Source organism: Narcine bancroftii, chromosome 1 (assembly GCF_036971445.1).
Source record: "Narcine bancroftii isolate sNarBan1 chromosome 1, sNarBan1.hap1, whole genome shotgun sequence".
Taxonomy (NCBI): domain Eukaryota; kingdom Metazoa; phylum Chordata; class Chondrichthyes; order Torpediniformes; family Narcinidae; genus Narcine; species Narcine bancroftii.
In genome coordinates this window covers 72,659,250-72,671,521 of record NC_091469.1, presented here as the reverse complement: position 1 = coordinate 72,671,521, position 12,272 = coordinate 72,659,250, and the positions used below count along the sequence as shown (strand labels likewise).

General features: G+C 39.7%; 1 protein-coding gene and 1 long non-coding RNA gene across 9 annotated transcripts in view; one reads left to right on the top strand and one right to left on the bottom strand.

The window, feature by feature from the left end:
- Nucleotides 1-12,272, bottom strand: part of frmd3 (FERM domain containing 3) — a 185,617-nt gene that overhangs the window by 30,379 nt on the left and 142,966 nt on the right. For 5 of the 7 annotated variants that reach the window (XM_069930350.1, XM_069930351.1, XM_069930346.1 and 2 more), the window contains 2 exons: nucleotides 3,947-4,045; nucleotides 344-432 (listed from right to left, as the gene is read on the bottom strand). In XM_069930350.1, coding sequence (XP_069786451.1) covers nucleotides 344-432; nucleotides 3,947-4,045 — 188 coding nt within the window. The remainder of the gene's footprint in view (nucleotides 1-343; nucleotides 433-3,946; nucleotides 4,046-12,272) is intronic. The other 2 variants (XM_069930348.1, XM_069930349.1) reach the window with 1 other exon arrangement.
- The window catches only part of LOC138759704 (uncharacterized), a 104,207-nt gene that overhangs the window by 44,532 nt on the left and 47,403 nt on the right, over nucleotides 1-12,272 (top strand). The window lies entirely within an intron of this gene.

Genomic DNA, 12,272 nt, shown 5'->3' with positions numbered 1-12,272 from the left:
GACCTAAAGTTTAGCAAGGCGAAACCTCCATTCTTTTAAAGTTTTTGTAAATGGACTATTTAGGTAAGGATGTTTATTCTTCCATATATTAGAAGATAATATTGAGTCGAAGGAATCAAAAACGACTTAGAAATAAAAACAGACAGCCTGAAAAAGGTATACAAATTTCAGTAATGTATTCATTTTAATAGAGTTGAATTGACCAACTAATGATAAAGAAAGGGATGACCAATTTGGTAACACCCTTTCACATCATATTCAAATGAAATATAGAAATATTTTTATGCATAAAATGCACATTAACATCCCCCCCCCTCCCTCGATACAATTGAGTACTGTTTACCATGTTAGGAGATGGATCCGTTTATTCCCTTGGAACACAACAAAACCTGTCGCAGTGAACCCTATGAAAGCTGTAGCTCCTGAAGAATCCTTAAAGGTAAAAGACAAATAGTTACAATCCTTTCAAGAGACACCATGCTAGAAATTAGACTATAAACACACAATTTTTCTAAGACTATTAACATATCCACTGTTTCAAAGGTAGAATTAATCTGCATACATGACATGGGCCCAATTCACCTCAATGAATTTATAGTACAAGGAAGATATACTGTATGTGTTTAACGAGTAACACAGAGTGATCATCAGCGAGATCATGCTAACTTTTAGCTGTGCATTCCAAAGAGAAACAATTTTTCCCAGAATAATGCTTGATCTGCCATTTTAAAGGGAGAATTTACTTCAGTTGGGTTGACCTTGCCAATGAATTTCATATCTTAACCATGCTCTTTATGACTCACTTCTAAGTCTTGGTTGGAGAGAGGGGAAGGGAGGAGGTGGAAGAGGAGGGAGGATGTGATGTAAGGTTATTCCATAATATACTAAGCAAAGGGACCTGATATACTTCATATCTGGATCATCAGCTTTATGCCATCAAAGCAGATCCAATGCAACCCCTTTCAAGTGAACAAGGCTATAAACCTTCACTAAAATTAAAACCTTTACAAACCTGCATTAAAATTGTTACAATAAGTTGCTTTAGTTTATTTTAATTAGTATCAATGCTTTTAACTATTTACATGTTGAATATTGATTTTTAATTGTTTTTTTTATATAATTGTTTTCAAACTGTTTGTCAATGTTCTCTGTTCATCAGGGATCTTTAGAGATGGTAGTTAAGGCCTTCTGTGGCAAAACCTTAGTTTCCACCTTGCAGTCTTGACCCGGCTCATAGACCACCATGTTTTCTGAAAGGCTACTGCAGCACAGAGAGCAAAATGCTGGAAATTGTGCAACTGCAAACACGTGTAGAATTTTGAGTATCTCACAAGTGAGGAGGTCCAAGCTCTGACCAATTCAAACACAATTCGACACAATATTTTGTGTTTTAGAAAAGTCCAAAGATGGGGACTATGAACATTTAAGAGGGACCAGAAGGGAATATTTTCATTCAGAGGATGGTTGTATCTGGAACAAGCTGCCTGAGGAAACTGTCTCAGCTAGCACAGTTTTGACGTTCAAAAGAAATGTGAACATATTTCTGGTTAACAAGGCCTGATTGAGGTATGTACCAAATTCAAGCATGCCCAACTTGGTTGGCATAGACAAGCAGGGCTAAAGGGCCTGTTCCATGCTGCTAACTCCATAGGCAATATTAAAAAGTATCTGAACTTTGCTTTCATATTGTGCATTTGAGATGAATAGCATAAAGGTATTTATTAGTCAATTGGAGGAGCACATGGAGGAGAAAAGAATAAGGTGAGTTCAGATAAGATTAGTTGAAATTTGGTGGAAGGAGACCTCAGTGAATCATGTGGGATGTAAACACCAATAGAGACCAATGGATTGATTGATTTGTTTTTGTATGGCAGATTCAATGTAGATCAATGCGAGCAAAGGAAGATGATGAACTTCTTTAATGTTATCTACAGACATATTTACAGTTGGAAAATTACTTTAATTTAGATTTCCTCTGACATTCAATTTTCTCTCTCCCCCATTCCAGCTTCTCATTTCCAAATTCCTCCCCATTTCAGCATCCCCTCCTATTCACTCAAGCATCTTTATTTTTGATCTCTTTGTACCTCTGACTATAGTCTTCATTTATAACTACTATTTTATCAGAACCTATCAAAATTGTCTTCAGATATTATTTTAAAGTAAAGAATGAGTACAGGCGTATCTGTGCTTCCAATAACAAAATGCAAAAGGCATCAATCCTCAGTTCAGATTCTACTCTCTGGGTGTCATATGTTAACTTTGTCTATTCATGCTATATTCCAGGTTTGATTTGATTTGGTGTATTTTTAAATTGCTTTTAAAATCAAATTCACACAAACATTCATTGCACTACCGCTGCCCAGACAATCTTGATACAACTTTCTGGCGTGCATTTTGCAGGTTTGCTGAAGACCCACTTCAACAAGGCAGAAAGGACTGAACTCTTGCAGTACCTGTAAACCAGCAAGAAATGTCAACTTTCTATCAATGGGATCAAACTGCTACCTGATTTTGAAATATAGCATTCAGAAACTTGCAAAAGTTGGTACTAATGGTGATGTGGTTGATTCTTTTCCTCACAGTGTGAAGGTTGCTAGGCCATAACAAAACAAGCCACTGAAGCACCTCAAATAATTTCTAATTCCTTGCATCTGTGGGTTTCTATCTTCACAAAAAAAGGAACAAAAATCATACCCAAAATAGTTTTAAGTATGAGGAATAATATTAGTAAACAAAATATTACTATTTTGTTCTGATAGCTCAGTGGTTAGTTATCGCACTGGTCTTGTAAACCAGGAGTTGCAAGTTCATTTCTCGCTGGGGCCTCATTTCTGTGAGGGATGTTGAACAAAGTGATGACTCTCCGTCTTACATATGGTAGACAAAGTTAAAGAATTTCAAATATGTTAGGTTCTAAATGTAGTATTACGCGACAATAATGGAATCTTTACCAAAATATACAAGGAAAATTACTGAGGATAAAAAGTGAGCTGTGGGTGAGAAGGCCTAACATCCAGAATTTTAAAAGAGGTGGCTATGAAGATGATAAAGTGTTGAACTACCATATTTTCCTATGTTCCAGATTGGTCAACGTGGATTGGAAAATTACAAATAAAAGGGAAATATTCAAGAAAGGAAAGAGTGAAAACAGGCAAAACTATAGGACCAATTACTGGGATTTTTGCATCATGACATAAAATAATGTCACCAAGCAGTTTGGTGAAAGAAAATCAATTGGAGATTGCTGACATAGTAGACAGCTAAGTAGATAAGGATCTAATGTATATATACCAGAGATTATTATGAAAAATTATTGGATTGGAAATAAAATTTGCATGGAGCAAGGGCCGGTTAACAATAAACTGAAACAAATAAATGGATTACATTTGGACTGGCAGGATTACTGCAAGGAACAATGCATTAACTTGAACTGATAATGTTCAATATCAATGATTCAGATAAGATGATGCAATATCATATATATTAGTTTGATTCTGGAGAAGTTCATCTGCTATGCTTTCTGAAGTCTGCAAGGACAGATCATCCCATTGAAAAAAAAAACATTTCTTAGACAGTTTGGAAGTTAATATTCTGGTTCTAGAGTCTGGAACTGGGCTGTTGTGTTTCAAGACAAATGAAGGGTATATTTATTTCTGGAAGGAAACAAAGTCCACTGTATTATTCACTATCTGAAGTCACTTAAACCCAAGACAAAAAGGCTAATGCCACTGTAATTCAAGAATGGAAAAAGTATTCAGGGATCGAGGAGGCAAGAAGCTCACAGTTGATCCATGATTTATTAAGGGATGAACTGAATGTGTCCGTCAGCCTCTTCCTGAAAATGCAGGAAACTCAATGGAAGTAATTATCAGAATTTGCATGAACTGCAAAACTGATGCATGTTTGATAAAATGTGCAACCTAAGTTTCAAAGAATAACTTACAGAGTGCTGGAAACAATGGCTGGGAATTTCCTCGGAACTGCTCCCTTTCCGCCGCACTTCTGGAGAAGTTACGGCAGCCTGTTTGCACGAAAACACTGGCTGGGGTCATGAGTAAAAGGAAAAGGAGTCATGGGTGTGAGAATTATGTTTGGATTTAGTTTGTACAGCATTTATGATTCTAAAAGAACAGGTTAGTTACTAATTAAACATCTTTTGTTACTTTTCCTGGAATTTATCTAACATTTAAACATCAGGGTGATCATATTTAGTGATGTAAATATATTCCAAAGAGTCATAAAGAGTTGAAATGCCTGCTAAATCCTTCAAAGGTTAATTTTGCCATATACCCACTTATAAAGTGGGTTTCTCAGATCCTATTTTGGGATTTGAAAGGCCTCCATTATCCCAGGTTCCTATTCAAATGTCCAACCGAAAAAGACCCCAAGGCTACCATTTCCCAGTCCTTCACACTCCAACCAAATCCACAAGCAGCACTTGCCCTAACAGACCCATTAATTTAATCTGTTCTTGCTCTAACAAACTTATTTCTTCCACCTTGACTCTATTGTTTCTCCTCTGGCCCAGTCCTTTCCTACTTATATACATAAGTATATCTCTGAATCCATATGCCAATTTGAGCATTTCAACTTCCCTGATCCCAACAAGTTCATCCTTACCATAGATATATAATATTTTTACACCTGCAGCCCTCATGAAGATAGTCAATGGGCTCTCCACTTCTTCCATGACCAGTACCCCTCCACCAAAAAACTCATTTGTCTGGCTGAACTTATTCTCACTTTGAACAATTTCTCCTTTAGTTCAATTCACTTTCTCCTGATCAAAATCATTTATGGGAACTTAATTTTTTTAATTTAAATTTCGACATACAGCACAGTAATAGAGGCCATTTTGGCTCATGTGTTTGTGCTACCCAATTTACACCCCAAAGAAAACCCATGGAGACACGGGGAGAATGTACAAACTCCTTACAGGCAGTGTGGGACTTGAACCCCAGTCCGGTCCCAATCACTGGCACTGTAAAGGCGTGGTACTAACCATTACACCAATTGGGCCACCCAAGAGCTCATGCATGAGCCCAAGCTATGCCCAGCCTTTTGTGGGATATATGGAACCATTCCAATCTGGGCTCACTCTCATTGTGTTTTTTCAGTTCATGGATCTCTGCTGAATAACAATTTAATTACTTTTTCTACCAATTTCTACCCTGCCCTCATTTTTACATGGGCCAATCTTCCTTTACTGGATCTCTTTGTCTGCATCTCAGGAGACAGGCAGGCAAATAATATCTATTGTGAGCCTATTGACTCTAACCATTCCATTGATGTTGTTCCCCTCCCTGCAGGACTCTATTCCATCTCATATTTCGTCTGTCTTCATTCATATTTACTCTAATAATGCTACTCTTCATACAGCTGACTTTGAAATTCCTTCCCTCTACCACTGTTTACAAAACGCTTGACCACATCTCATTCATTTCCTGCATCACTTCTCTTAGCCTGTCTATTCCGGGATAGAATGAAGCTAGATTAAAATTGTTGAGTTTTGCATTGAGTACAGGTGCAGCATCAATGGGGGAGAGAGAGGATTACAATGATTTCTGGTAAGATTGAATCTCCACTACCTTCAAAGAATTACAGTCACGAGATACATCTTCCCTTTCCTCCTTCAACATTTCATAGGGACTGTTCCCTTCATGACTCCCTAGTCCATTTTTCTACCAACTTTCCCATTCAACTAAAGGCAATAAAACACTTGACCTTTAATCTGTCCACTTCCTACAATTGAGAGATCCAAACAGTTTTTTTCTGATGAAGCAGCAATTTACTTGCATTTTTTCCAATCGAGTTTACAGCATTAGATGCTCACAATGTGGTCTCTTCTGCTCTGGAGAAACTAAATACAGAGGGGATGTTCATTCAGTCTACAGGGATGAACTTGAGTTTCTTGTTACCTAACACTTCAATTCCTCGTCCCACACTGACCGAGCAAACTGTGGACTCCTGGACAGTCACAGTGAGGCCCAGTGCAAGCTTGAGGAACAGCTCCTCATCTTCAAGCTGCGCACATTACAGCCTTCTGGATTCTAATCCGAATTCTGCAATTTCAAGCAACTGGATTGTCTGTATCAGTCATCCATCTGTGATATTTGCTCAGCTTGTTCATTTTTTTACTCCTTTGGAAGTGGACGACATGTTCAGTCTGACCAGCTGATCATGCCTTCCTGCTCTGCATCTTTCAGCTCTTGTATTCTTTAAATTAGGTTCTTTAGTTCACCTTCTCACTCATTAACTGCTCCATTCATTCGTTGACCAGATAACTTTGTTTGCAGCCAGAGTCACCCAGATTTACCCAATCAAAGGCATTCCTCCACCCCACGTTTTCCATGCAGTTTGAGAGAATCTCGTCTTTGTTTTCTCCCTCAGATGGTGTTTGACCCACTGCGTTCTACCAACAGACTGTTTTCTGAGCACAAGTTTATTTCCTCTCCTTCCCAGTTCTGATGAAAAGTTTTCAACTTGAAACTTTTTCTGTTTTTCTTCCCACTGAAGTGGCTTGTCTTGCTGAGTATTTCCAGAATTTCCTGTTTTTTTTTATTTTAGGTTTACAGCATCTGCAGGTTCTTTTATTCCAATTTTTTTTCTCTGTCAATTATTTGTTTACCAAAAGGCAGGAGTAAGCCAATTAGTGTAATATTTGTTTGCATTCAAGATGAGTCATAATTGGATAGACCAGTTTTGGGGTAGTTTAAGGAGGAAATTGATAGGTATCTAATTAGTCAGGGTATCAAGGAATATGGGGAAAAAGATGGAAATTGGAACTAGATGTGAGAATGGTTTAGTTCAGGGTGGAGTTGTGGAGCAGACTTGATGGGCCGAATGGTCTACTTCTGTTCCTTTATCTTGTGATCAGCATTTATTGTCCATCCTTAATTGCATTTAAGAGGGTGATGGGGTGCATCAACATATTGAACCACTGCAGTCATTCCAAAATTTAGACCCAAAAATTATAAAGAAAGAGCATTATTACTTCTGTCAGTAACATATGCAACATGGAAGGGAACCTGTGATATTGGTATTCTTAGATACTCATTGCCCTTGCAGAGACATTGAGTTTGGGGTGCTGCCTTGGCAAGGATCTGCCCTGCAACTTAATGTGGTCATGTTATAACCATCAATTTGAAAGAAATTAATATTTAGGATGGTGATTATCAATGAAATTCACAAGGTAATAATGGGAGTTTACATCACCTATAATGTTAACTAGTGTTATTATCAAAGAAAGCAAGGCTGAGCCAAACATGTATCGCACATCTGAAAAGTGCTTGCAAAGCACTCAGATAAGATTATTTGAGGGCTAATTGCTTTCCCCTTGTAGCTATGAATAGTGTGAGCAGAAACAAATCAATTTTTTTTTTTTAAAAAGTGGCACTAAAATAATGTTGATTAAATGCCCAATCAATTAGATAATATGAAGTGGAACAATGTTGTAAAAATCTCACAAATATTAATTATTAATTACAAATATTAATCATTATCCTCCCTATTATCAGAGACATTATTAGCTACACTTGAACTAAATCCTGAAGTTCTAAAATGGACTTACAAAATAACTTGACAATCGGCATTTTAAGCAGTATAAATCAGATTTTAGGTCAATTTGAAATGAACTAAAGATCACATGCACACCATTAATTGTTTATAAATGTTTAATTATAAAACATTTTTGCCGTAACATTGAAAAGTTCAGTAGATTTATGATTCACCTCTTTCTCATGATTAATAATATTAACTATAAGAATATTCATGCATCACAAATATCACTTTTAATAATAACATGTAAATCGAATCTGACGCTGTCTTAAAAGGTTTGCACGTACTCCCCGTGTCTCCGTGGATTTCCTCCAGGTGCTCAGATTTCTCCCATCCTTGAAAGTGGATGGGGATTGTAGGTCAGTTGGGTATTGGGAGGTATGGGCTGGAAGGGCCCGTTACCATGCTGTGTGTCTACATTTAATTTAATTTAAAAATTAAATTTGAAATATTGATTATTTCAACCCAATATTTACTTTGTTTTCGGCACTTCCTTTATTGGGTTGATTGTCTTTTTACTAAATGGACTGGATGCTCATATAAAAAGACTCATCACATCCCTCCCATTGTCAAGAAGATACACAAGTATTAAATCACAAATCAGTTTCTTTCCTTGTTAGACTCCTGAACGAACTCCGAAATAGTACTTATACTGATCTCACCTTATAACTCCACACTTTTGTACTGTTTTATTTGTTGTACTATGTATGAGAAGTCTGCTTGCAAAATAACCTCTGTCCCTGGATCTTTAGTGCATGTGAAAATAAACAAACTTGAAAACTGATATCAGTCCAAAAGGAAATTAATACAGTAAATTGGATCAGCAATTTTAGAAATTCAAGGCCTCCAAATCTAGCTCCATGGGTCAAGTACATGTGATCAAATTGGTTCCACTAGGAGGAATAATGTTAGCAAAGTTATTTGTAGTGAGAGCCACACTATTAACTATATTGATAAGGGTGTCAGGGCATATTAATACTGACATCTACGTAAGTATATAGAGCAAGCAGATTGAAACATCAATGAATCTGTCACACAGATTCAATGAGGTCCTGTTAGATCACAGTTCATTGTTCTTTCTCTTAACAGTTGAACATTTGTCTAGCAACAGGAAGAATCCCACCAAAAATAAAATCATCAATTGCTTCCAGGTTATTTTCTATTGGCTGCTGCTACATTTGCCCAAGAATTTTTCAATTTCTGGACCTTTAAAAATCCTTAAGTACATAGAGGCAGCATTGTGGTGCAGCAGATCATGCTCCATGAACCCAGATTTCAGCCTGAGTTCTTGTACTATCGTGCTCTGATCTCAAGGGCTTCTACCATGTGCTCTCATCCAATATCCCATGGATGAGGAAGACTGTCGTGGGTGACAACAGGATATGGACAGAATACAGAGTTGGGCAGAGAAGTGGCAGAAGGAGGTCAATCCAGAAAAGTATGGTAATGCACTTTAGTACATTTAACTTGAAAGCGGAGTATATGGTTAATGGCAGGATTTGTAGGACTGTGGAGGAACAGAGGAACCTAGGGCTCCAAGTCACCAGATCCCTCAAGTGGCCTCACAAGTTGCTAGGGTGGTTAAGAGGGAGTAGTCACGGGGTAATGTTGTAACCCTATAAAACTCTGATTAGAACCATAGAATATTCAGGCAATTCGGCCCTTGAGTCTATGCCAAACTATTATTTTGCCTAGTCCCTCTGATCTGAACCCATTCACATCCGTCAGTGTACCTGCCCAGATTTTTATTAAATATTAAAAATGAGACCACATTCACCACTTCAACAAGTAGTTTATTCCATACTCCCAATGCAGTGGAAAAAAGCCTACTTGGATTTATTCTATCTACACCCATCATAATTTTAAATACCTCTATCAAATCTCCCATCATCCTTTTATGTTCCAGTGAATAAAGTCCTAACCTGTTTTTTTCCTTGTAACTCATTTCCTGAAGTCCTGCCAGTAAATCTTCTCTGTACTTTTTCAATTTTCTTTGAATATTTTATTTTTGATTTTCAAAGAGATATAAATTCAAACACACAATACAATCTCTTTCAACACCAATATGACCTTTTTTAATTCTCCCCCACCAACCCACTTCCTACCACTTCCCACACCTGCCCCAATACAACTGAGAATAAAGTCATATAAATTCTTCTTTTTCTTCTTTGGCTTGGCTTCGCAGACGAAGATTTATGGAGGGGGTAAATGTCCACGTCAGCTGCAGGCTTGTTTGTGGCTGACAAGTCCGATGTGGGACAGGCAGACACGGTTGCAGCGGTTGCAGGGGAAAATTGGTTGGTTGGGGTTGGGTGTTGGGTTTTTCCTCCTTTGCCTTTTGTCAGTGAGGTGGGCTCTGCGGTCTTCTTCAAAGGAGGTTGCTGCCCGCCAAACTGTGAGGCGCCAAGATGCACGGTTTGAGGCGATATCAGCCCACTGGCGGTGGTCAATGTGGCAGGCACCAAGAGATTTCTTTAGGCAGTCCTTGTACCTTTTCTTCGGTGCACCTCTGTCACGGTGGCCAGTGGAGAGCTTGCCATATAACACGATCTTGGGAAGGTGATGGTCCTCCATTCTGGAGACGTGACCCACCCAGCGCAGCTGGATCTTCAGCAGCGTGGACTCGATGCTGTCGACCTCTGCCATCTCGAGTACTTCGACGTTAGGGATGAAAGCGCTCCAATGAATGTTGAGGATGGAGCGGAGACAACGCTGGTGGAAGCGTTCTAGGAGCTGTAGGTTATGCTGGTAGAGGACCCATGATTCGGAGCCGAACAGGAGTATGGGTATGACAACGGCTCTGTATACGCTTATCTTTGTGAGGTTTTTCAGTTGGTTGTTTTTTCAGACTCTTTTGTGTAGTCTTCCAAAGGCGCTATTTGCCTTGGCGAGTCTGTTGTCTATCTCGTTATCTTTCTTTGGCTTGGCTTCACGGACGAAGATTTATGGAGGGGGTAAAAAGTCCACGTCAGCTGCAGGCTCGTTTGTGGCTGACAAGTCCGATGCGGGACAGGCAGACACGGTTGCAGCGGTTGCAGGGGAAAATTGGTTGGTTGGGGTTGGATGTTGGGTTTTTCCTCCTTTGCCTTTTGTCAGTGAGGTGGGCTCTGCGGTCTTCTTCAAAGGAGGTTGCTGCCCGCCAAACTGTGAGGCGCCAAGATGCACGGTTTGAGGCGTTATCAGCCCACTGGCGGTGGTCAATGTGGCAGGCACCAAGAGATTTCTTTAGGCAGTCCTTGTACCTTTTCTTTGGTGCACCTCTGTCACGATGGCCAGTGGAGAGCTCGCCATATAACACGATCTTGGGAAGGCGATGGTCCTCCATTCTGGAGACGTGACCCACCCAGCGCAGCTGGATCTTCAGCAGCGTGGACTCGATGCTGTCGACCTCTGCCATCTCGAGTACTTCGACGTTAGGGATGAAAGCGCTCCAATGGATGTTGAGGATGGAGCGGAGACAACGCTGGTGGAAGCGTTCTAGGAGCCGTAGGTGGTGCCGGTAGAGGACCCATGATTCGGAGCCGAACAGGAGTGTGGGTATGACAACGGCTCTGTATACGCTTATCTTTGTGAGGTTTTTCAGTTGGTTGTTTTTCCAGACTCTTTTGTGTAGTCTTCCAAAGGCGCTATTTGCCTTGGCGAGTCTGTTGTCTATCTCATTGTCGATCCTTGCATCTGATGAAATGGTGCAGCCGAGATAGGTAAACTGGTTGACCGTTTTGAGTTTTGTGTGCCCGATGGAGATGTGGGGTGGCTGGTAGTCATGGTGGGGAGCTGGCTGATGGAGGACCTCAGTTTTCTTCAGGCTGACTTCCAGGCCAAACATTTTGGCAGTGTCCGAAAAACATAGATACCAATGGGGTCAACAACCCCCCCCTACAGAAGCCTAGGGAAAAGCCTAGAATAAAACAACCAAAGTGACCAAGTAATCGAAGGTAAAGAATAAAAAGAAAAAACTAAAAGAGCACATTATCTGCGCCACATCCCATTTCATTGATCCTAATCATTTCCCTGTTAGGACAGATTGTTTCAGTACCCTTGTTCCGAAGGGGGACAGTCATTTCTGCAAACCAACATATTTCAGCTAAGGTTGCTACTCTCTAACAAATGTGTCACATTTCCTTCTTAAATTGTATGTGGGTTTCTCCAGGGAATTGCAACTCTGCATTTCCATATTCCATCATGCGATATTTAGTAGGGAGTTGGACTTCCACATAACTGCTATACAATTCCTGGCTACTGCCAAGGTGACCTTCACAAACTGAATTTGGTACTTGGACAGCTTAAAACACACATCCATAATGTTCACCTGAAGGTACAATTCTGGATCCTGTGGATTATCCACCCTTTGTCATTTTTTTCAGACTGTCCCCCAGGTCCTCCCAGAAGGATCTCACCTTTGTACACAGCCAGGTTGAATGGATAAAGGTTCTATCTCCACACTACACCTAAAGCACATTTCCAAGATTCCTGATTTAGATTAATGTAATTGTTGTGGTGTGAGGTACAGTTGATGCAGGAAATTGTATTTCACCAACCTATACCTGGCATTAATAACAACTGTCATGCTGTCCAAACACAGATCTGACCAGCACCGTTCATGGATTGTGTGTCCAAGTCTGACTCCCACCTTTCCCTTGACCTATGTAAGCCCTGCTTCAGGCCCTCACTTTGGAATATGAAATATATTATAAGCTTATGCACATTCCCCC